This window comes from Convolutriloba macropyga, chromosome 1, assembly GCF_964194025.1.
Source record: "Convolutriloba macropyga chromosome 1, txConMacr16.3, whole genome shotgun sequence".
Lineage (NCBI taxonomy): Eukaryota > Metazoa > Xenacoelomorpha > Acoela > Convolutidae > Convolutriloba > Convolutriloba macropyga.
Window position 1 is genome coordinate 49107400 of NC_134468.1, and position 25356 is coordinate 49132755.

The 25356-nt window shown below is 34.2% G+C and overlaps 1 protein-coding gene across 8 annotated transcripts in view; it reads right to left on the reverse strand.

Moving 5' to 3' along the window:
• LOC142339873 (uncharacterized) overlaps positions 1-25356 on the reverse strand; it is a 345440-nt gene that overhangs the window by 155248 nt on the left and 164836 nt on the right. For all 8 annotated transcript variants that reach the window (XM_075390195.1, XM_075390220.1, XM_075390202.1 and 5 more), the window contains one exon: positions 25156-25344. In XM_075390195.1, coding sequence (XP_075246310.1) covers positions 25156-25344 — 189 coding nt within the window. The remainder of the gene's footprint in view (positions 1-25155; positions 25345-25356) is intronic.

Sequence of the window (25356 nt, forward strand, 5' to 3'; positions counted from 1 at the left end):
CTAACGCTCTAATATCTCGTACCGGCCTTTCATTTAATTCAATCTTCCTTTAATTGTTCCGACCCCCACTTTAGTGGGGAGGGAGGAACTATATACTCAACTGGGTTTTTTTTGTTCAGTCAATTTTGGCCGATCGATATATTCATCGTACAGAATTGTGAGTGGTATCATTGAAAAGCACGTACATCCTAGAATATGGAACTAAAAAGATTTTTTCGATTTTCGTTTCTTAAAGGGAGTTATCGAGTATTAAACTTTTGTGAACAATCAACTGCTTTTGTTCACATTTTCAGTAATTTTTGCTAAAATTTGGCACAATTTCGGTAAAATAATTTGAAATGAGTTTAAATTCTCAAAGGCAGAGTGTTATTGTTACTGTAAGAGAGAGAAGAGCGTTGCTGAATTGTTTTTATGAAGTTTTATTGGCTAAAATTTTTCGAGAAAAGTTTCCAAATTCGAACTTTTTTTCAAAAATTGACAAAAAATATGTTTTTTGGTCCACTTTGTTACAGTTTGCCAGACCTAGCGACCTAGAAACCTTAACATAGACTCCTTAACTTCCAAAAAAGCGCTAGCTAAATTTAGGCGCCCTATGAAAGTCTTCTGGAATTAAAATTCATCGTTTTTTTTTTTTAATATTTGGAGAATTTCAAACAACAATTGGTCTAAATCGCAAACACTTTGAATACTTTGGCGGTTTTTTGGGCGTGCAGCAATATCGGGAATAATTTCGATATTGTCATTTATTCCTAGAATCAGAAACCTTCAATTTTTATTTTGGTGCTGCCTTCTTTCAAAAAATTTTGCTTTTGTTCTTCTAATGTTAATTATTGACAAAAATTTTTATTCATTATGACTCATGGCTCAATTAACGACAGCTCCCACTTAAGTAAACATGTGCCTGAATATAGATAGAGTCTGTTTCCAGAGAACCATAGGGTTTTAATGGCTTTCAGTAATGTATATGTTTTAAAGAAAATCCAGCGATTTTTTGAACTTATAAATTTCTTATAATATTTTAGTCAAATTTAGCGTATTCTCAGTAAATACAAGTCAAACATTCTTCCCTATAGAAGAAAATCTAATTTTTTGATGGATTGTTTGAACGAAAGGTTTTCTTGCTTTTGGTACTAAACTACGAGTGTTCATACAAAATTTTTTGATTTTTGTGCACAATTGCCCATTTTTGCGGTTGTTTTTGTTTCTTTGGTAAACTGTCACAATAGATAACAATCTAACTAAAAAAACCTTACAAAATTTGCAATCGAAAATTTTTTTGTTTTCTTTTCATATAGTTTTAAGGGCTGCGACACCATTCTCTTGGAGAATTTGGTAGAGTTTTTTATTCTCCCTCTATTTGCCCTCTGTTTGTTGTTAATTTTTGTTGTCGTATGCCAAATATTTGGTGATGAAATTTCTCAGTGGCCAACTCTAGATAAATCACTGAACCTAATAGCTGATATCGGTAAATAGCTAATGGTTTTATTGACTTTCAAATTAAATTCCTAAAAAGAGAGTAATAGTATTCTTCAACTTATCCCTTTTTGATCAGATTCGGGTTTATTTTCGTATTTTATATTGTTGTATCATTTTCAACAGATGGGATTTTTCAGAGCTCTTTTTATTGTTCTGTTGAATCAAGTAATAATTTCTCTATTTTTAAACGTTTTGACGGATGTCTTCAGGGCTTAGACAATTTGTTTCAGAAAAATTTTGCAAAATTTAGATAATTTTCATTTTTTGTGGTTCTTTTTGCAGTCAATTTGTGACAGTCAATTTACAAAAAGACTTTATGATGATCAAACGAGACGCAAATGAAGACTTTAAGTTCTCCTGGATAATTTTATAATAAAATTAATGGTTTCAACAATGTGTTTTCGTAAAGTTGTGTGTGAACTTCTTTAGTACAGCTTGTACTTAATGTTATTTTGTAGTCCTATGATTTAATCCCACTAATAACAAGCGCAATTAGTTTTCCAGTTAATTGCAAGACAAACTATCCACTATTTTAGTCGAAAGTTTTTGTTGTCTATGGATTTGGAAATATTTGTTTTTTTTTTAAAAAAAAAGACAATAGATTTTTGAGAATTGCCAATGTTATTTCTGTTAACTTGTTAACGTCATTTATTTATTGAAATACAATTTGCTCTTCATTAAGGTTTTATTTTCCTCAAATGGTCTTTTTGCTTGGTACAATCAGTTTTCAAAAAATATTTGTGATTTTTGCATATTCGCCCCTTCTTTGTAGGTTTTTGTTTACTTTCACAGTTTTTCAATAATGAGCGTCATTTGATTCACAAATTTTTCACTTTATTAAAACGCAATCGAATATTTTCAATGTTTTTAATTAACAGCTTAATGTTATCTGGGACATCGTTTTCGTGCAAATTTTTTCGTGCAATTGTTTTCCTTTTTGCCTGTATTCGTCGTTCTTTTTGCAGTCGTATGACATATCCTGGATAGTGAAAGGTCTCATTCGTTCTCGGTGGAGGTATAAAAGAATCTATCAATGATTTCATTTGATGCATAATGTTTCTAATCAGTTCGAAATTTTTTCCAAAAAAGCAATGTTTTATTAAAAATTGTCATTTGCTGACTGATTCAACTACTTACTTGATCTAATCTAGTGACATCTGGATCGCCGTGCAAAAGAATGTAGTTTTTGAGTAATTTATGTTTACCTGTTCTTTATAGAGTTTGAACGCTTCCACAGGTGCACAATTTGAATTTTCGAGAATTTGTCTAGGCAAAATACAAAGTAAACTTTTTGAACTTTCTCAATATAGATTGTGCCGCCACAATCTGCTTGTTGTTTTTTAGTTAAGAACTTTACAATTTTTATCGTTACCAATTTTGCAGCAGGGACAATATTTTAAGATTTTTTTCCTATATAAGATTCTTGTGATGGGACTCGGCTCTGAAGTCCTGGATATCATATCCCTTTTCAAGTATTGCGCAATATAAAAACATTCGTATCCGTCATTCCTCAGCTACTCAAGTTGGCATCGATGTATGCCTCTTTGATAGCATTGCGAATAACGATGCGATGAACTTAAGTGCATATAAACTAGATTATTGATAGATATCACGTATGTAGCTGTGTATGTTGGGCGAGATCTAATTGACATCTTCTTCATTACACTTTGAGATGCAGTCTCAAAGAAAAGCTCCTTTAATACGGCACTTTTGGATGTCATGATTGTCAGAAACGTTTTGGCGAAGACTATTGATGTCGCCAAATTGGATGCCCTGCTGGATATCGCATTTCACGTTGTCGGGTCATTTTGGGGTCGAGTTAGCATTTGCGGCTGGAGATGATGTTTTCAATTGTGTGTCCAGTTTCCTCGTCACTACCTGGCAATGTCAAATTGACCCGAAGTTTAATGAAATTGGGTACCACAATTGAGTGGCTGATTTGCTCATCTGCTTTGCGTAGAAAACAGCATATTTACAGTTTTTTTCAGTCGTTCTTGCTCTTGAAATTAGCGCTCCAAATCTATTCGAACATTGGGATGATTGATAATATCTATTTTCGGCATCAAGATTTCGACTTCGATACATTGATTTGCTCATCGTTCCTCGAAACTTTATCGGCGGTCCGATCGCAAGAAATCCAGCCCGCCCAAATCATTTTGGTTCAAAGCAAATGATTGATTGTGACGAAAAGGGGTAGCCGTTTATGGAGCCAATGTTTTAAGCGGCTGTTATACAACTCATTTGATGTATGTTCTCTCGTTGTTGACAGAGGAGACATATTTCACGTGATGACTTGAAACGGTTGACCGAATATTTATTTTTTCTAGTGTTCTTTTGGCAACACTACTCTCAATAGTTCCAATTCGTTGAGAAAGAAACTTTTGCTCTTTAAAAAAAGAGTGAAGCGAATGCTACTGCTTGCCATTTTGTTTTATCCACATTTTTTTCACTATTCTCAATGTCTGTGTTAAAGTACTCAGTCTAGGCTGCCCTCCCAATTCTTCTTCTTACCTTGAGAAAACAAGGAGGCTCGTTAATGTGCATTCGAGCGTGATGTTCTGACCTGAGCTCATCTACATTTTTGACTTAATTATCAATCAAATGAAGATATAACAAAAATAGAACTTTGAGTTTAAAACTTCACAACCAATCTACTAATTGAAATACATGATGGCATGCGTCATTAGAGCTCTCACGAGATCTGCCATTAAAAAGACTACGAGAAAAAACAACAAACAACAAAATGAGCAAAAACCAAAAGTTTTCACGGCAGAAAACCAATATCTGAAATTAAAATCACCAAGTAACAACGTCAAAATGAAATCAGACAAAACCTTAACTACACAAATTAGTTTTTCCTAACTATACAGCCGATGGATGTTTCCCGTAGTGAGAAAATCTTTAGCAAAAATTAAAATAATTCTTGATAAACTTACTAAAAAACATTATAAAACCAACGGCACCTGTCCTTGTTTAGACTAAGCCATAAGAACGGACTAAAGACGCAGAAAATTTCAAAAGATACGAACAATTTGCAAAAACACAATTATTGAAGCCATTAATATCATTATTTGATATCTGAATATTTCGTAGTTTTATTTCAATTTTTATGTATACTAGTTCAGCTAAAATTATACTGAATGAATAAAAAGTTCATTTGGGCCACATTAGAAAATCATTGGGATCTGTTATTACCTGAATGTGCTGAGACAAGACAAAAAGAAACACAAAAACACCACTCACAAAACATTTATGAAAACGAATATTGTCCACAAAGCAAAACATCAGTCACGAGATGATATCAGTAGATATTATAACTTTTGAAATTCAAACATTTGGATGGGACCTCTCGTTGACAAGAATAGGTTACAAGTTGACAAAAAGAACAACAAAAATTGAAAATTTTGAAAAAAAATATTTGAAAATGTATAGTAACATAAACTTAAAGACTATTCGCAACAGAGTAATTGCTTCGAGTAACAATCTTCATTTAATCGTTACTTATAAATTTATGACACGGGTCAGCATTTTACGGGCACCTAAAAAAAGACAAATCAGCAAATTCAAAAAAAAATAAGCGAGAAAAGTTAATGATTTTTAGTGAATGAACTTTTCAATAAAAACTTTTCTCGTGTCAATTAATTTTTTAACAGCAATGGGATTGTTTTTATTGTTACAAAATGACTTGAAAAACAACAAATATAACCAAATATATTGAAACCTCGATGTGAAAACAATGATATCTTTCATTCACCACGAAAATTTTGAGAAAACTTGTAGTATCAAAGTTATAAAACTCAATAGTGTTTACGGAAGCCATTAAATACGCTAAGTTATGCCGAAAACGATGTTCATGTGACGGCGAAGATGTATGTCTTTCAGAAGTCATCAGTAAGACAAAACAAAATGTCCTTGACTAAGAAAACAACAAAAAAAACAAGCAAAATCCAAACTTCAGTAATGAATTTCAAGAAGAAAGTGTCGAAGCCATTTAAACCATAAGTTTTTCTCTGAAAACGTTTTCTAGGGTTCATTGAAAGTTCTTTCTGAGCCAAGGGGAACTATTAATATTAGGATAATGTAATAGTTTTTCAAAAAGAACCAAAATTAAGAAAAAAAAATATCCAAAAAAAACAGAAAATTATGAAAACTCGTGCTTCAAAAAGAGTAATTAGAAGATAAAACCGCTAGCTAAGTAATTTTGTTTTGAAATAGAAAAAAAGATTCTGTCATTAATGAGGTTAAATAGAGTTCCAGAAAATAAATTTAAGAATGATTTATGTTAAAAAAAATGTCCAAAAAAAGTTTTTTGAAGATTTAACAGTCGTTAATTTCAATAACTTTCCACAGAAGTCAACAAAAACTCTAAATTTTGCCATGATGTGACTACAAGGATGTTTTTTAAGCACAGATAATTAATCAGACATCACAGACTACAATTAAAATGACAATTACAGGCAAAAACCAAAAAAAAATCTGTAGAAAAGTGAGAGAAGAAAGTGTCGAAACCGTTTAAACCATAAAGTTTACTCCGAAAACATTAGCTATGATCCAGTGAAATTTTTGTCTAAGCCAATGCGAGCCATTGATATAAGAATAACAGGCTGAGAATTCAAAAAGAACCGATAGTACTAAATGTCCAACAATAAAAAAAAGAAATCTTGTGGCTTTGAACTCATATAACCAAAAATTAGAAGATAAAACCGCCAACTAGGTAAATTGTTGTTGAAGTAGGAATGAACGTTGTTCTGTCATTACCAAGACTGACTTAGAGCTCACGAAAACAAGCTTAAGACTGATTTACGTTCACAAAAAAATCCAAGAAAATTTTTAAACTCTTGACAGCCATTAATTTCGATAGCATTCAACAAAAGTCAATAAATACGCTCATTTAAGACTCGATGTGAATTCAAGGATGAATGTCATGAATAGGTAATCAATAAGATATCACAAGAAGTCTTATGACTAAGAAAACAACGACAAATACAGGCAAAACCAAGTCTAACGAAATTAATTTTGTTGGCAGTGGAGTAGGAAGGAGGGGAGTACTGTCATTACTGAGGCTGACATACAGTTCACAAAAATAAGTTTATGATTGTATAATATTAAAGAAAAATTACAAAAATTTATTTTCAAGGTCTTGACAACCATTAGCTCTCCCATCAAAGCACTAGATAGGTTCACTTAATGCTCATTACGTAACCTATTGCACTTTTACTCAACGACGATTTTATGCCATAGGAATCCAAAAGTTTGGTAAAACCTCAAAAAGAAAATCAAAATTTTGTTAAAAAATACGAAAACTGAGATACGAATCCAAAAAAAAAAACATTAGCGACTGCTTGGAAACGAATTTTTTTTCATTAGGCTTGATTTGATTGTAAATGAGGTTTGTCATTAACGGAACCTCGATATAAAAAGTTTCTAGTCTCTTGGTGATTTGAAAAAACAAAAAAATGTGCAAAACTTTCCAAAAAAGCTCTCAATTACAATTAGAATTTTTTTGATAGTAAACTTCCCTATGACACCGGAACTAGTCTTTTTATCGCCTTTCGTCTGTTAGGAACACAAAAACGATTTATTTTGTGGCTTCAATTGTAATTTTGATTTAAAATTGTCATAGAAAAAATGTTAATTTGAACAAAAACTATGGTAAAAATGAACAAAAGCGAACCAAAAAACCCGTGTTCACTTGAAACTTAAACCTCGATAACTCCTCGAAAAGAACGAAATTCAGAAAAATAATTTGATTTTTTAATTCTACGCTGGATGAGCTATTTAATAAAACCATTCATATTTCTCTACGATGAATATATCGATCAGCCCAAATTATCTGAACAAAAAACCCATTTGAGTATATAGTTCCTCCCCCACAAGTGGGGTCGGAACAATAAATTTCTTAGATTCAAGTCGAAATCAATTTTGATCGATTTTTTGCAGCGTGGTTTAAGGGAATGGCCAAGTTGCAATAAATTTTCCTTCTTGTACTTAACGAGGTAGTGAACTGAATAGAGCATTGCTCTCAATTCTTTTACGTTTTTCTCTGTTTTCAATGTCTGTGAGTGGTTTCATTTCTGTGTGTCTGAAGTGCTGATCCAGCTTTTTATTTTTCTCTTTGCAAAAACAATTTGTTCCAAATTTTATTCGTAGGTTTTCTCCAATTAATTGTCCGCAGTTTCTCCAAATTTAAATTGTTTTTAATTTCAATTTTCGATTTGTCCGTGACTGACGATTAAAATATCGTCTAAAGAAGCAATTTATGCTTTCAAGTCTAACAAGGCGGCTCGGTAATGTGCGTACGCACATAAGGTTCCGGCCCCTGTCATCCACATTCTTGAGTTAAATGGGTACCAAAAGATGAAGAATTTGAAAACCTTCAACAAAATACTTATCATTCAATAAACAACCAAAGGAATACAATAATTTCACCCTAGAGCGCCGATGAACGTTGTTGTTGACAACTAGAAAGGACGAAAATAAACATCAAACAACAAACATTATTTGCGACCAAAAATCGATGGCCATAATAAATAAAATCATAACAAAATCTAACTCGCATCAGAAGAAACCTAAACGAAACAATTTGACATATAATTCATTGGTAAAGACATGAGACCTGTCCCCAATCTGACTGGTCAACAGGTCGACAAAAATAGCCGCGAATTTCAAAAACACTTTTCCCACTTTTGAAAATATTTAATTTCACAGCTATTAAGTTCATTAGATATCAACTGAAATCCCTAAAATGTTTATATATATCTACATAATTAGCAATTGAGACTAGTCATTATCCAATGTTCGGTTGCACAAAATTTCAAAGCCAATTGGATCAACTATTATTGTTATGAGTAAAAAGGAACCCAAAAATCCTTTGAAAATTGCAAATAAATGAAAATCTCACATTTTACAAAAATCTCGTAGTAACAGTAGTAACAAAGCGGAAAAGCAATTGTTTGAAGCTGAAACCGTTATAAGGGTTGAATTATAGCTTACTGGAAACGGGTTGTGACCTGTTTTCACAAAGATTGAGCTACAAATCGACCAAAAAATTTTCTGGTTAACAGGTCGACCAAAAAGAGCAACGAGATGCGAATTTCAAAAATACGTTTCCAATTTTGAAAACAATTAATTTTACAGTTATCAAGGTCATTAGATATCAACTGAAATCTATAAAATCTTCAATTATATCTCCAGAGGAAGAAATTGAGACATGCCATTATCCAGTGTTTAATTGCGAGAAATTACAAAACCAATGGAGAACCTACAATTAATGCTATAAATTAAAAAGAAAACAAAAATCCTATCGAATATACGAATATAAAAAATTCTCAAATATTTTATGGAATCTCGTAGTAACAGTAGTAACAAAGACGAGAAACAAACCTTTGCAGCTAATATCTTCATAGATGCTATATCATATCTTCATATCATGTTTTTGAAAACAAAATTTTTTCAAACTTCATAACAGACATAAAATTTTGACAAACAGCGTTGGCTTACTTTGTAATACCTGGAAGCCAAATGGGACTGTTAATTATGAGACTAAGTCACGACCACAAAATAACAACAAATATATAAAGAAGCCAAAACTTCAAACAATTTTAAGAGATCACACTGTTTAAGGCACTATAATTATAAGATCATACCTGCAAGAACTTTAAGATGTCACTTTTGTTTCATATTAATATCAAAAAGCTATCCTCATAAAAGTACTACGAGGAGATGAGAACAAAAGAAACACAAAAATTTAAAAGTTTAGAAATCTAGAAAACTTTTTTGTTAAAAAATACGAAAACTGAGATACGAATCCAAAAAAAAAACATTAGCGACTGCTTGGAAACGAATTTTTTTTCATTAGGCTTGATTTGATTGTAAATGAGGTTTGTCATTAACGGAACCTCGATATAAAAAGTTTCTAGTCTCTTGGTGATTTGAAAAAACAAAAAAATGTGCAAAACTTTCCAAAAAAGCTCTCAATTACAATTAGAATTTTTTTGATAGTAAACTTCCCTATGACACCGGAACTAGTCTTTTTATCGCCTTTCGTCTGTTAGGAACACAAAAACGATTTATTTTGTGGCTTCAATTGTAATTTTGATTTAAAATTGTCATAGAAAAAATGTTAATTTGAACAAAAACTATGGTAAAAATGAACAAAAGCGAACCAAAAAACCCGTGTTCACTTGAAACTTAAACCTCGATAACTCCTCGAAAAGAACGAAATTCAGAAAAATAATTTGATTTTTTAATTCTACGCTGGATGAGCTATTTAATAAAACCATTCATATTTCTCTACGATGAATATATCGATCAGCCCAAATTATCTGAACAAAAAACCCATTTGAGTATATAGTTCCTCCCCCACAAGTGGGGTCGGAACAATAAATTTCTTAGATTCAAGTCGAAATCAATTTTGATCGATTTTTTGCAGCGTGGTTTAAGGGAATGGCCAAGTTGCAATAAATTTTCCTTCTTGTACTTAACGAGGTAGTGAACTGAATAGAGCATTGCTCTCAATTCTTTTACGTTTTTCTCTGTTTTCAATGTCTGTGAGTGGTTTCATTTCTGTGTGTCTGAAGTGCTGATCCAGCTTTTTATTTTTCTCTTTGCAAAAACAATTTGTTCCAAATTTTATTCGTAGGTTTTCTCCAATTAATTGTCCGCAGTTTCTCCAAATTTAAATTGTTTTTAATTTCAATTTTCGATTTGTCCGTGACTGACGATTAAAATATCGTCCAAAGAAGCAATTTATGCTTTCAAGTCTAACAAGGCGGCTCGGTAATGTGCGTACGCACATAAGGTTCCGGCCCCTGTCATCCACATTCTTGAGTTAAATGGGTACCAAAAGATGAAGAATTTGAAAACCTTCAACAAAATACTTATCATTCAATAAACAACCAAAGGAATACAATAATTTCACCCTAGAGCGCCGATGAACGTTGTTGTTGACAACTAGAAAGGACGAAAATAAACATCAAACAACAAACATTATTTGCGACCAAAAATCGATGGCCATAATAAATAAAATCATAACAAAATCTAACTCGCATCAGAAGAAACCTAAACGAAACAATTTGACATATAATTCATTGGTAAAGACATGAGACCTGTCCCCAATCTGACTGGTCAACAGGTCGACAAAAATAGCCGCGAATTTCAAAAACACTTTTCCCACTTTTGAAAATATTTAATTTCACAGCTATTAAGTTCATTAGATATCAACTGAAATCCCTAAAATGTTTATATATATCTACATAATTAGCAATTGAGACTAGTCATTATCCAATGTTCGGTTGCACAAAATTTCAAAGCCAATTGGATCAACTATTATTGTTATGAGTAAAAAGGAACCCAAAAATCCTTTGAAAATTGCAAATAAATGAAAATCTCACATTTTACAAAAATCTCGTAGTAACAGTAGTAACAAAGCGGAAAAGCAATTGTTTGAAGCTGAAACCGTTATAAGGGTTGAATTATAGCTTACTGGAAACGGGTTGTGACCTGTTTTCACAAAGATTGAGCTACAAATCGACTAAAAAATTTTCTGGTTAACAGGTCGACCAAAAAGAGCAACGAGATGCGAATTTCAAAAATACGTTTCCAATTTTGAAAACAATTAATTTTACAGTTATCAAGGTCATTAGATATCAACTGAAATCTATAAAATCTTCAATTATATCTCCAGAGGAAGAAATTGAGACATGCCATTATCCAGTGTTTAATTGCGAGAAATTACAAAACCAATGGAGAACCTACAATTAATGCTATAAATTAAAAAGAAAACAAAAATCCTATCGAATATACGAATATAAAAAATTCTCAAATATTTTATGGAATCTCGTAGTAACAGTAGTAACAAAGACGAGAAACAAACCTTTGCAGCTAATATCTTCATAGATGCTATATCATATCTTCATATCATGTTTTTGAAAACAAAATTTTTTCAAACTTCATAACAGACATAAAATTTTGACAAACAGCGTTGGCTTACTTTGTAATACCTGGAAGCCAAATGGGACTGTTAATTATGAGACTAAGTCACGACCACAAAATAACAACAAATATATAAAGAAGCCAAAACTTCAAACAATTTTAAGAGATCACACTGTTTAAGGCACTATAATTATAAGATCATACCTGCAAGAACTTTAAGATGTCACTTTTGTTTCATATTAATATCAAAAAGCTATCCTCATAAAAGTACTACGAGGAGATGAGAACAAAAGAAACACAAAAATTTAAAAGTTTAGAAATCTAGAAAACTTTTTTGTGGAAATAATGGTCGAAGCAATATGTCACAACGTACAACAAATGGCCAAAAATGTAAGAATCAACCAAATTAAATGAGGTTTCTAATTAGTGAGATTGATTTCAATGATTACAAAAATGAAAGCAAAAATTATACAGTTGAAAAAATTGTTTTTCTATTATTTCAGTCTTAATGTCATTAAAACAAACAGCTGTAAACAGACATCTTTAACTACGTTGAGTTATGCGTCCTGAGGAAGCAATTGAGACCTATCGTTATCAATTATATGGCGTACAGCAACAAAAAAGAAAAACATATGCAAAAAAATCCATTTAAGTTTTGAGAGATCACTGTGTCACAGCCAAAAAAGCATAAACTATTTAACTAAAACAATTAACATATCCAGATGCATTTTTTCCCAAGGCTGTGCGTTTTCCCTACTCATTTTCGTTATTCGGACTTGACAGTGATATGATAATTTGACAAGGCAACAAGATGAACTCATAAAATATGCAATTATGCTCAAAAACATTTAAAAAAACTTGAAAAAAAGAAAGAGACCATTAATTGAAAATAAAACCATTACGAACATTAATTTATTAATCACAAACAATCGTTTTGTTCATGTTTTTACTTTGTCTACGCCCGAAATTGAGAGAAATGAGATAAAAAATAGTGGCAAAGTTCAAAAATTAAACGAATTTTTATTAAAACAATTATTTTCAAAGTTAAAACAGACATTAGATAACAGTTGAAAGAATTGTCTAGATTCATTTATACCTCTTAAAAAAACTGGATCTTTGAATAGGAACAATAGGCCATTGGACAACAAAAATATAACAAATGAAAGCAAAATTCATGAAGTAAATAACAAAAATTTTACGAAAACAATTGGTCAGAGCCACAAAAACCATGAGCTTTTTCTGAAACCTTAATATAATCTCGTTGGTCTTTGTTTTTTGAAATTTTGTATCTGTCAATCGTAAAGCCCTGGAATGTATTTCTTGTAAGTAAAAAAGTTTACATAAAAAACCTTTACATAGAGGAAATATTTTGAAAAAAATTCGCGCCCCATTAAAATCTTGAAAAGCCTTTCTCGTAAGGGTCCATGGCGAGATCAAGATCAACGCAGACGTTGCTGCGGGTCTAACAAAATGCTCATTTGTTCAAAAGGTTGCGAAGAAGATCAATTTTTCAACAAAATTTCTCAGTTTGTCAAAAATAAAAATGCATTTTTTGTAATTATCGAGTTTTAATTTGCACAAAACTGACAAAATATCAATTCCAGAAGACTCTCAAAGCCAGCGGGTGTAGAACTAGCTCGTTTGTCAGCTTCAAAAGAATGTGGCAGCAGTTTTAGGGTATCTACTTCCAGCGAACTTAAAATGATTAGGCTAAAAAGCAAATTTGTTCACGAAAAGTGTCGAATTATAAAAAAGTTATCCAAAATTCTAGCCAAAAAACGCGGATCAAAGAATTCAGCAGCCTTCCTCTATCTTTAGACAAAAAATCTATAACGCTACAGTAAAAAGCTTGAACAAAATTTAGCAAAATTGGCGAAAATTAGGTCAAAAATACCGAAAATGTGAATAAAAACAACTGAGTTACGTCACATATTCACAAAACTTTAAATCTCGGTAATTCCCTATAAAAACCGAAGTTTGAAAAAATCTTTTTAATTCCATATTCTACACTGGACGGGCTTTTTAATGATGAATATATTACGACTCACAACTCTCTACGATGATTATATCGATCGGCCATAATTGTCTGAACAAAGAAAACCCATTTGAGTATATAGTTCTTCCCCACTAAAGTGGGTCGGAACAATTAATGTAAAATCTTTGGTTCTTTGCAACTCAGACATCATTTTGTCAACACTTGGTATCTCGTTCAAAGATTAGTAGCATGTTTAACTTTTTTAAAAAGGCCAAATGATCAGGTTTACCAGATGGTAAATACCTCTGATCAAATCATCCGCAGACGGAAGTAACCTCTGCTCAGAACTAAATAATACCCCGGTCAAAAATTTGGTGCACTCGAAATCATTTCCAGACCCTGTAAAATTGGTCTTAAAACACACCATGTGCACTAGACATGAGTCTGATCACAGGTCACTTCCTTTTGTGACCTCAACCTGGCCACAAAACTAATTTCTATGTTGATTCCAACCGAATTACGAAAGCAATTCTGTAATAAAAAATTTGTAAACAGAAAAATAGATGATAAATACAATCGTGGCTTAGAATTAGTAACAGTAGATAGAGCTGTTGTCATATAGCTGAGCTGAGGAATACAAGAAGCACAATGAACTGCAGTTATTAGACAGCGAAAATCAATTATGAAAATTGATGCTAAAAATGGGAGCAAAATTTATTTCACATCAATAAATTGCATTCAAATTAAATTATGGCAATTGACAATCTTCTAGAATTGATCGTTTGCTTTTCTCATCAAAATTTTTTCAATTTTCTATAAAAGTATAAATTGGTTTTTCGTTGAACTCGGGTTATTAATTATTTTTAATCTTCGAGACAGAAGCCATTTATTCCCCTCTTCCCCATGTAACATCGTTATCACTTAACTTCATGCTTGATCGCACAAAAAACACCACAAAGTTGATTTAATGTGGTGTTAATTTAATCATTTAGAAAGTATAACCAATTCCGGGACGAAAACAGATTTTGCTCCGAATCGAAAATTTGCAGTGAAGTCCTTTTAAAGAAATTGACCCGTGAAAAGACAAATTTAGCTGTGTTTTAAAGGTACCAAGACATACTACGATATTTATTTATATCACGTCTCTATGGATTATTTCGACATTGGTTGATTTTGATTTTAATACTTTTCTGGACGCTTCGGTTCTTTCCCGCCCCCTGATTAAGTCTGTTTCTATTTAAAAATGTTTTCACCCTTGCGAAAAAAGTAGCAGCCAAGTAACTTTCGTGACTACTATTATTCACATGGTCACATGCATCAAATAAAATTGCTTTAGTAACTTCGATGGTTCAGTAGATGTGACCATGAACTTCTAAAACAGTCGAAGCAGGTTCAGTTTGAGGGTGTTGCAAAAAAATTTTGTGCCATTGATGGATTCGATTGGGTTCCTCTGTGTCTCTTTTCAAGTCGTTTACAAATTCTTTCGAGGAAAACCGTCAACATATGTCAATTTGAATTAATGGCCCTAACACATTGTACAAAATTTGAAACTTTATATTTAACAAAGAGGCTCGGCAATGCTCGTACGCACAAATGTTCTGAACCCGCTCATCCACATTCTTGACTTAATTCGCTACCGAATGATGAAGAGATAGAAAACTTTCAAAAACGTACACATCGTTAGATAAACAACCAATGAAATACGATAATGCCACGCCAGAGTGCCGGTAAAAATTGTTGATAAAAGGACCAAAGGACTACTGGAAACGACCATAATAAAAATCAAACAACATCATTTACGATCAAAACGCGACGTCTATAATAAAAAAAATCATAACAAAATCAAACTCGCAGCAGGTAAAAACCAAAACAAAACAATTTGACCTATACTTCATTAGAAAAGACATGGGACCTGTCCCCAATAGGACTGGTCAACAGCTCGACAAAAAACAGTAAATAGCTGCGGAGTTCAAAAATAGTTTTTCCATTTTTGAAAATAATTAATTTAACAGTTTTTAAGTTCTGTAGATATCAACTGAAATCACTAAAATGTTCATTTATATCTACATAGTAAGCAATTGAGAATTGTCATTATCCAATGTTCGTGTGATACATATGGATACCTAAATATATATCGAAACCTTTATGTGTACTAAATTATTTACCCTCTATATATATAATTATATCATGTGTTTTATAAACTAAAAGTTATGACTTCTATTTATTCACCTATACTAATATTCCCGATAGTCTACTAAATTATTTCATATTTTGTTCATATCGATTTATTACTAGTAATCATAATCTCAGTTAGTCAATCTGAATTCAAGTTACTCTGCATTTGCTCTTCATAACCCTAAGTTAATCTTAGCAGTGGATCCACGTCGCGTTTCCAATAAACATAATTCACGATACAAAAGTAATTGTGTATTTGACCAGCACTTGCTACTCAATTCTTAAGACAAAGCATTTGCACCGCGAATCCTAACTTATTCAGTAATAAAAAATATAACATGGCGCAGTCAGCGACAAAGGACAGCGGAAAGTCCCCACTTGGAATTCAACCCTTTTGGGAAAAGGCGACACTAGAACCCCCAATTCGCTGGGAGTTTTGGAGAATACAATTGAAACTCGCAATCCTCGCTAGAGAAGGAATTGAAGTGGACCTTCTCTTGGTAGACCCTCCAGAACATGTACTCCTGCCTCCTGAACCAGCATATGAGGATGCAGTGGACAACCCGACGGCGCAATCAGAACGAGACCGACGTACCCGCAATGAGCAGGCAAAAACAGCGTGGAAAAATCAATGTCAACGTGTCATGACAATCGGCGTACTTTGTGGTGACAAACCATGGAAATTATGTGATCGAAAAGCATCCTCTCTGATGTATTTGAGCTTAGGCATGGAGGGGCGCCGTGTATTCAACTCAAAAACTTCAACCATTAACCTCGAAACAATCTCAACGAAGGATCTTTGGGACGTTCTAAATACAACCTTCATTCGGATCCATAATATAACCTTCGATAGATACCTCTTCCTCACAAGAAAACAACAAAAGGGAGAACCTATTGAGAAGTTCTATGGACATCTCAAAGAACTTTCGGAAAACTGTGACCTAGGAGATAAAGGGGACACTATCATCCGGGATGTCTTTATCGCGAATATGCAAAATGAAGACATTCAGAAGGAACTTCTTAAAGAAACAGTAGACCCAGAAAAAGCATTGGCAATAGCAATTAATATTGAGATGGGTACACTCAACCAACTAAAAATGAACGCAAGCAAAACTGAATCACAGTCAACGGTTAACCAAGTACAACGGACACGTATCGCAAATGCTACCCCTTTCTCCAATATGAATACAACCGCACGGAAAAAGCCTACAACCTGTCATTTCTGTGGATCTAACTGGACCTCCGACCATCGCAATAAATGTCCCGCTCGGGGAAAAAGATGCAATAACTGTTGTATTGAGAACCACTTCGCAAAGGTCTGTCGCAAACCTAAAGATCCCAATTCGTACCCAAAACCTAGACCGCGAGTCAATAACGTAGAAAAAGACGATCAAAATGAAGATGTCAATCAAATTTCGGCCAATTTTGATCCCGATTTGGAGTCAAACTATTCTTCAGATGAAGATAACTGTGTAGCAGTCATATCTTCAACAGATTCCGCAACTTCGGTGGACGTAACCAACCTTCCTGTAACTCTCGGCAATACACCAACAAAGGTTTTGGTGGATTCGGGCAGCGTATGTACAATAATCAATGAATCCTTGGCGAACTCAATCATTTCCCATGATCCAAAATCAAAGTGGATACGCGAAGCGAATCCTAAACAATTGAAAACATTTTCAAATGAACCTATTCACACGGTGGGCATCCTCCAAACTTCCATTCAAAGCAGCAATTGGTACGCGAATCCAATTGAAATTCAAGAAGTGGCGGACGGACATCGCTCTCTATTGGGTAGAGATTTGTTTCCAGCTCTTGGAATTTCAGTACATCAGTCAAGTAATCAAGTAACAATCAATCAGGTAGATCAAGAATATTGCCCAATCAAAAAACAGATTACTATTGATTACCCCAATTTAATCTCCAGAATTGGTAAGTCTAAAGTACATACAGTTCGTTCAAAATTCCACAAACATTATACCCCATCACATCAAAAAGGCCGACGTGTCCCTATAAATTTGTTAGACAAAGTATCCGCCGAACTAAAGAAATTTTCTGAACAAGGACACATTGAAAAATTACAAGAATGTTCGGATAAAAACTTCATTTCTCCCATTGTAATTACGGTCAAAAAAGACAAATCTGTAAAATTAGCTCTTGATTCGAAAATATTAAACAAAGCGATCCACAAAAACAAGTATCAAATGCCAAACATAGATAGCCTCATCGATTCAATTTCACAACATATTAATAACTCAAATCTGGGAGATAATGTATCTTTTTCAACAATCGACCTAAAATACGCCTATAGTCAATTAAAGCTACATCCCGATACGGCACGCCACTGTAATTTTAACATCATTTGCGGCGAAGCAACGGGTACGTATCGTTTTAAAACGGGATTTTATGGCCTTACAGATATGCCGGCCGAGTTTCAAAAGGCAATGGATTACACATTGGTTGGGCTGACTAACACATACTGTTTTCTGGACGACATAATCGTAGTTAGCAAAGGCACCCAGGAATCGCACCTCAAATACGTATACAAATGTCTCCAAAAACTTGAAGCAGACAATCTTAGAATTAACTTAAGCAAATGCACTTCGCAAAACATCAAATAAATTGGCTTGGTTTTACATTTTCACAAAGTGGTGTTAAACCTATCGAATCTAAAACAGCGGCAATTGCGGAAATTAAAGCCCCAAAAACATTGAAACAATTACGGTCATTTTTAGGTAGTGTTCATCATCTAAGCAAATTTATACCTAATCTTGCCAAAATATGTCACCCTCTTCGACCCTTATTAAAGAAAAACGAAAAATTCATTTGGAATGAGAATCATCAATCACATTTTGAACATATCAAAACTGTTATTGCAAACGCTACGGAAAACACTCATTTTAATCCAACACTGGAAACGCGCATCAAATGTGACGCATCCCGCCAAGGTTTAGGCGCTGCACTCGAACAATTAGATTGCGAAGGGTGGAAAACAATAGCTTTCGCATCTCGTTTTCTTAATAGCAATGAAGAACGTTATAGTGTAAATGAACTCGAATTACTTGGGGTGGTTTGGGTCATTGAATATTTTAAATATTATCTATTTGGGAAAACCTTCACAGTTTTAACAGATCACAAAGCACTTCTTTCCGTCTTAAAATCACACCGCTCTAATAAATCTTACAACAGTAGATTAACACGATGGATTGACCGTTTGTTACCATTTGATTTTAATATTGAACATATTCCTGGTACCCGAATGGGCTTAGTTGATTATATTTCGCGACAACCAAATCAGAACGCTAAAAGTGTCAATCAATATGATGAGGAATTTATGGTAGCAACAATTTCCCGTATTCGCGACGCGATTACATCTTTATTTAGTAGCGCAAACAAAATTCTTTTCCAAAAGCGGCACATAACTAGTAATTATAAGCAACAAGTACATCCGACGCGAGTCCACTCTTGCAAACCTGCTAAAATTAGCGCGCATAATTCGAATGCCTCAATTAATTCACTCATTCCTCGAGCACAAGTAAACAATTACAATTCTGAATTCATTTCTAATTTTAATTGCCGTGCAAATCAACTGCTTCAATCTGATACCACAACCGCATCGCAAATCCAGTCGCAAAATTCTAATTGCAATTTGATAGCTAGCTCCACACAACAAGTACTTCATATCAACATGTCAGCAAAAGAGGCACCACAAAGCAACCCATCAACTTCACCACACACCCCAAGAGTGACATTTCGCACCCAATCCACCCCCATTTCATCTACCCGAGCCGGACCCAGCAACACCCAAGCATCATCATCACCAGAGGACTATGACATTGAGCTTTCACGGGAAGAGGTATTCGAAAACAACCTAAACCAACTCTTCACTAAATCCTTCCTGGCGGTACTCACAAGCAAAGACGCGGTGCTGAAAGAGATCCGCGATTGTGTAATGCAGGATGACGAGGCCCGCGGTAAAGAAGTGAGCACATACATCCACTCCTTCTGGAAGGATCTACACGTGAAATCTGGGTGTCTGTGTGTTGACCAACGTGTGGCCATTCCGAATTCTATCAAGGAGACGGTGCTCGAATTCATTCACATGACGCACCCGGGTAGTTGGGGGATGATATCTCTTTCTCAATATGCATGGTGGCCCTACATGCATAGAGAAGTTTTAGCAAAAACATCCGATTGCGCCCCGTGTACGGATATTGGTAAGAATCTGAAACCTATTATACCAAAATCTAAATGGCACCCACACAAAGCTTGTCAAGAACCAAATGAAGAAATACAGATTGATTTTGGGGGTCCGATAATTAATGATAAAGACAAAGATATTTACTTCTTAACATGTATTGACCGTTATTCAAAATATCCAACTGTTAGAATATTCGAAAATGCTAATGGGGTAAACGTAGTAAAATTTCTTCGTGATTATGCATATACTCATGGAATCCCGCGAACGATACGCTTAGACCAAGCAACTTGTCTTGTAGGTAAACAAGTTACAAATTATTGTAACGAAAATAATATCGACATTCTCGACGCTCCGGTCGGTAATCATAGAGCTATTGGATTGGTGGAGCGAATGATCCAAACAATTAAAAGACGTTCAGCCTGCATGAAAGCCGAAAATAAAGATACATTTTCCACAGCTAAAGCAATAAAACAAATAGTCTCTGATCTACGATTAACTATGCAGAAAACAACAAAGATAACACCTTTTGAAGCTCATTTCGGTCGCCCTGCAAATACTCCCTTACGGAATATTAGCACACTTCCATCAAGTCAAAATCTAACTTATGAAAAAATTGTTAATCACTATTTAGATGCTGAGACAGTTTCTGCGGAGGATTTGCTCGACGAAAATGGATGGATCAGTGCCAACAGAAGTGACATTGAGATAGAGCAAAAGATGTGCCAGGCCTCCTTAGACGCAGGACAACGCTATCGGGAGTCCGACATCAAAGAGTCCCGCTTTATAACGCATCCGCAGATCACAGACCCTATCCCCAGGACAGAACAGTCCCTTAACGTCAAACTGGCTCGCAAATTACCGCAAAAGAAAAGAGCAAAACGACAACTGGCGGGCCTGTACGAAGTGCTAAAACCTGGATCCTTCGTCACCAAATCGTCACCAACAACGACGATAATTAACGAGCCTGGCAGAACTCCAGTGAAAGTCCGAGATAGTGATCTCGCAAAATTTGGGACTAAAGCAGAACGATCCACCAACTTGTGGGTATACGCCCAGCGACGCCCTGCCCCTTACGAAAAAACCACAGAGTTTAAGATCGCGAAGCATAGTAACGATCTTAAGAAACAAAAGAGGGGCCAAATCAAGATCAGACATCGCCAACGTGATACTACATCAGTAGTATCCTCTGTGAATTCAAATGTCTCGCGTGCATTAACAGTCCGCAAGCCGAATAAACCACAATTCAAAAGACGCCTTAATGTTCCCACAGCTGATATCCAAGAAGACGTCTCAACTCAAAACCAGCCTCTCATTTCAATTGTACCGGCCCCACCTACACCTACATCACAAGTACCCCCCGCACAGACACAGGACAACCAAACAAAAGGCCGCAAGCGCAATCGACCCCAATTCTACGGCTTCACAGATGCTGACATCTCTCCTACAAGTTCTCTAGCTTCAACAAGTTCTACTCAACCAAAGAAGCGCAAGAATAAAAAAGAGAAGAAACAAACAAAGCAGTCCGATTCGGTGGTAACCCTCATACAAACGGCGGAACAATCTCGAATCCCGTCACCTCCCAGACCCGACTTACAATTGGGACAAGTTTCAACACCGGATCCCAGAGTTCGATATTTCGAATATGAGCAAGAACGAGAAATGTCGGTGTGGGATGCTGAAAATGAAATTTAAAAACTTAGTAAAACTGTCTTAAACTGCATTCATTTATTTAGTCTTGTTCCCGCTCTGCTGATCCAAATATAATGTTAATTTTACTTTGAATTCATTACAGTTCATCTTCATTTGTTAGCTTTTAATTTCTTTCAGTATTCGCCCTGCGAATCCATTTCTTTCTGTTTGTGCATTTAAATTATTCAGTACAATGTATTCATTTCACACGCTTAAATTATGACGCGTATTCGCTTCACATTTACACAATTATTTAACAATAGTAGTACCTCTACATTTTGAGTTAAATTATGTTCGTCTCATTCAATTTCATGTTTTGTGCAGATACTAAAAATTGTAAATACATTAAAATTCTTTTTGTCACGAGGGAAATGTGATACATATGGATACCTAAATATATATCGAAACCTTTATGTGTACTAAATTATTTACCCTCTCTATATATAATTATATCATGTGTTTTATAAACTAAAAGTTATGACTTCTATTTATTCACCTAAACTAATATTCCCGATAGTCTACTAAATTATTTCATATTTTGTTCATATCGATTTATTACTAGTAATCATAATCTCAGTTAGTCAATCTGAATTCAAGTTACTCTGCATTTGCTCTTCATAACCCTAAGTTAATCTTAGCAGTGGATCCGCGTCGCGTTTCCAATAAACTTAATTCACGATACACAAGTAATTGTGTATTTGACCACCACTTGCTACTCAATTCTTAAGACAAAGCATTTGCACCGCGAATCCTAACTTATTCAGTAATAAAAGATATAACAGTTCGATTGCACAACATTTCAAAACCAATTGGATCAAGGATTATTGTTATGAGTAAAAAGAAACCAAAAACCCTTTGAAAATAACAAATGAATAAAAATCTCATATTTTAAAAAATCTCGTAGTAACAGTAGTAACAAAGCAGAAAAACAATTGTTTTAAGCTGAAACCGTTATAAGGATTGAATTTTGGCTCGGGTTGTGACCTGTGTTCAAAGAGACTGAGCTACAAATAGACCAAAATTTTATAAAAAAAATACGAAGCTCAAAAACCCAAATTTATCTTTGAAAACAAATATTTTCAAAAATCATAGCAGACATAGGGTTACAGCAAAAAGTGATGGATTGGGTTTCAACACCTCAAGAAGCCAATTGGGCCTGTTAATAATGAGACTAGATCACGAGCTCACAAAAAATACATAAAGAAGCCAAAATTTCAAACAATTTTACGACATGACACTGACCAAGGCACTATAATTATAAGATGGTATTTGCAAAAACTTTAAATTGTCACTATCCCTTCAGCTTAAAATCAACGAGTCTTCCTTATAAAAGGACTATTTAGACATGACAACAAAAAGAAACCCAAACATTGAACAGTATAGAAATCTCGAATATTCGAAGCAATCAGTCACAAAGTATAACCAAACGCAAAAAAACTGTTTGCAATCAACAAAACTAATTGAGACTTTTGATGAACGAGATTGAGTTACATTGTGTCGAAAATGAAAGCAGAAAAGAAGCATAGGAAGCAGAATCTTTTTTTCTAATTTGAAAGTCATTAAAACAAACAGCTATAAATTGAAATGTTTAACTTGGTTGACTTTTAGGTCTCGAGGATGCAATTAAGATCTATCATTATTTGGTATACAATAACGAAAAGAAAGTCCAACCTGGGCAGAAAACCCACACATTTTTGCGAGATAACTGTGTCTCAATCCAAAAAGCATAAACTATTCAACAAAAAATATCATATCCAGATACACCCTTTTCCCTGCATTTTCCCTTCAATGCTTTCCTTTAAATGGACGTGTCAATAATGTAATTAATATTTCGCCAAGGAAACAAAATGATCTCATAAAATATGCAATTATGATCAAAAACAAAAGAAAAATTGAAAACGCCCTGTATCAAAACAAAGAAAACATTAGTTGAATATAATACCGTTACCGACATTAATATATAACTCAAAGAAAGTTTGTTTCCGCTTGTTTTTACTGAGACTGCGCCCGAAGTCAAGATAAAATAGTGGCAAATTTCACAAACTGAGATATTTTCTCGAAACAAATATATTCAGTCATAACAGACTTTAGATAACAACTGAAAAAAATTTCTATGTTTTTTTATACTTAATAAAAGCTAGTTGGATCTCTGATTGGGGCACTAAGCCGTTGGGCTACAAAAAGTATAGCATGTGAAAGCAAAACGCAAGAGTTCGATAAAAACAGCTGAATTACGTCTTATATTCACAAAACTTTAAAACTCGATTACTCCCTGTAAAAAAGGAAAATTGAAAAACTCTTTTTACCTCCCTATTCTACGCTGGACGGGCTTTCTAATAATACCACTCACAACCCTCTACGATTATGATATCGATTGGCCAAAATTGTTTGAACAAAAAAACTATTTGAGTATATAGTTCCTCCCCTCTCGAGAGGGGTCGAAACAATTATGGCCATTAGAGCTGTGCTCTCAGACAGCAAAGCTTAATAAGCGTCCTGCGTAACTTTCATCTCCAAATGAATTGTCCCGATAGCTATTCACTCTGGTTTATTTCCAGTTATAAAAGACTTTTAACAATTAAAACTCCTAAAACATGTTATATTTTTGATTAAATCTTCTGTTGATGAAAGGTTGATAAAATCTTCTGCATCAGTACAACCCTGTTTGAACAACTCTTAATTTTTACCAAAGTGCAATCAGTGCTCTCCATTAGGCTGTCCTCCAATTTCAAATTGCAAAGTAAACGAATATATTTGTTTTCTTGGAAAAACCTTGTAAAATAACAAGAAATACTGCAAGCATTCATAAGCAGTTTCAAAAGGAGGAAATCTAGAAGTATAAAAATGTTCTGAACACCTTTCCCTAAAAGAGTTTGCAACAAACTAGCTTTGCTTCGCGAAAAAAAAAACAAAAATTTAATGAAGCTCCAGCTGATATCATTTCTGTTTAAATTAAATCCTTACACAAAAACTCCAATATGACAAAAAAACGTTTTCCAGGAATACTTCCTAATTTTTCAATCAGAAACGTTGAAAAGACAAGCAATAAAAGACAAAGTAGTTGCCCTAGCAATATTCTGTTTAGACAAAGTTTCGAGAAAATCTCAATATAGAATTAATCCTTTTTGTTCTATGGTTCCAAAATTTTGCCCACCAAATGATCAGTAATCTCAGAAAGACGATAAAATGATCCTACAGTGATCAAGCAAAGATGGCGCGTGAAATCACACATCAGTACTAAGAATTATCAGCCCGTGTCATTGGAAATGTATACGTATTCTCAAAAACATTTAGAAAAGAAAAAAATAGCCCAGGACTTCCAAAACAAACCAGCAGAAAGTCATGAGAACACATTCATGTGAGCACATTCAATCTTCACGTGAACAAACAAAAGTGTCATGAGAGCGATCCTCGCGATAGCGACTTTAGCGCTCTTTCCTAAAAAGGATCCTGACTTTAGATTTATACCTAACAAGTTTCAATTCAAATGGTTTCTCTTGCGTGGTTTCTTCTAAATATTATTTCTAGTTATACCTCATCATCATTATTATTATCATCATCATCATCATCATCATCATCATAACTTCCTGAAACAACTTTTGAGATTAGAAATTAAACTTATTTTTTTTGAAGGTGGATCAATGCCTGAAGGAAGAAGTTAATGATTAGCTTGAACACTTCAGCCTGTTATTTTATTGGTACTAACCATGAGCTACTAAGTCAGCCCCGTTGTATGTGTACTTGGCCTTGTAGTGTGACGTGGCTCTCTTCTCGTTGATGATGAGCTTCACGGCTGACCTGAATCTCCTCCCACTGCCCAGAGACTTAGCCAGAGATCCAGAAGAACAGTTCAGGGAGGAGTTGGGTGACGTCATGTTGGAGGATGACGCCACATCTACAATTATAC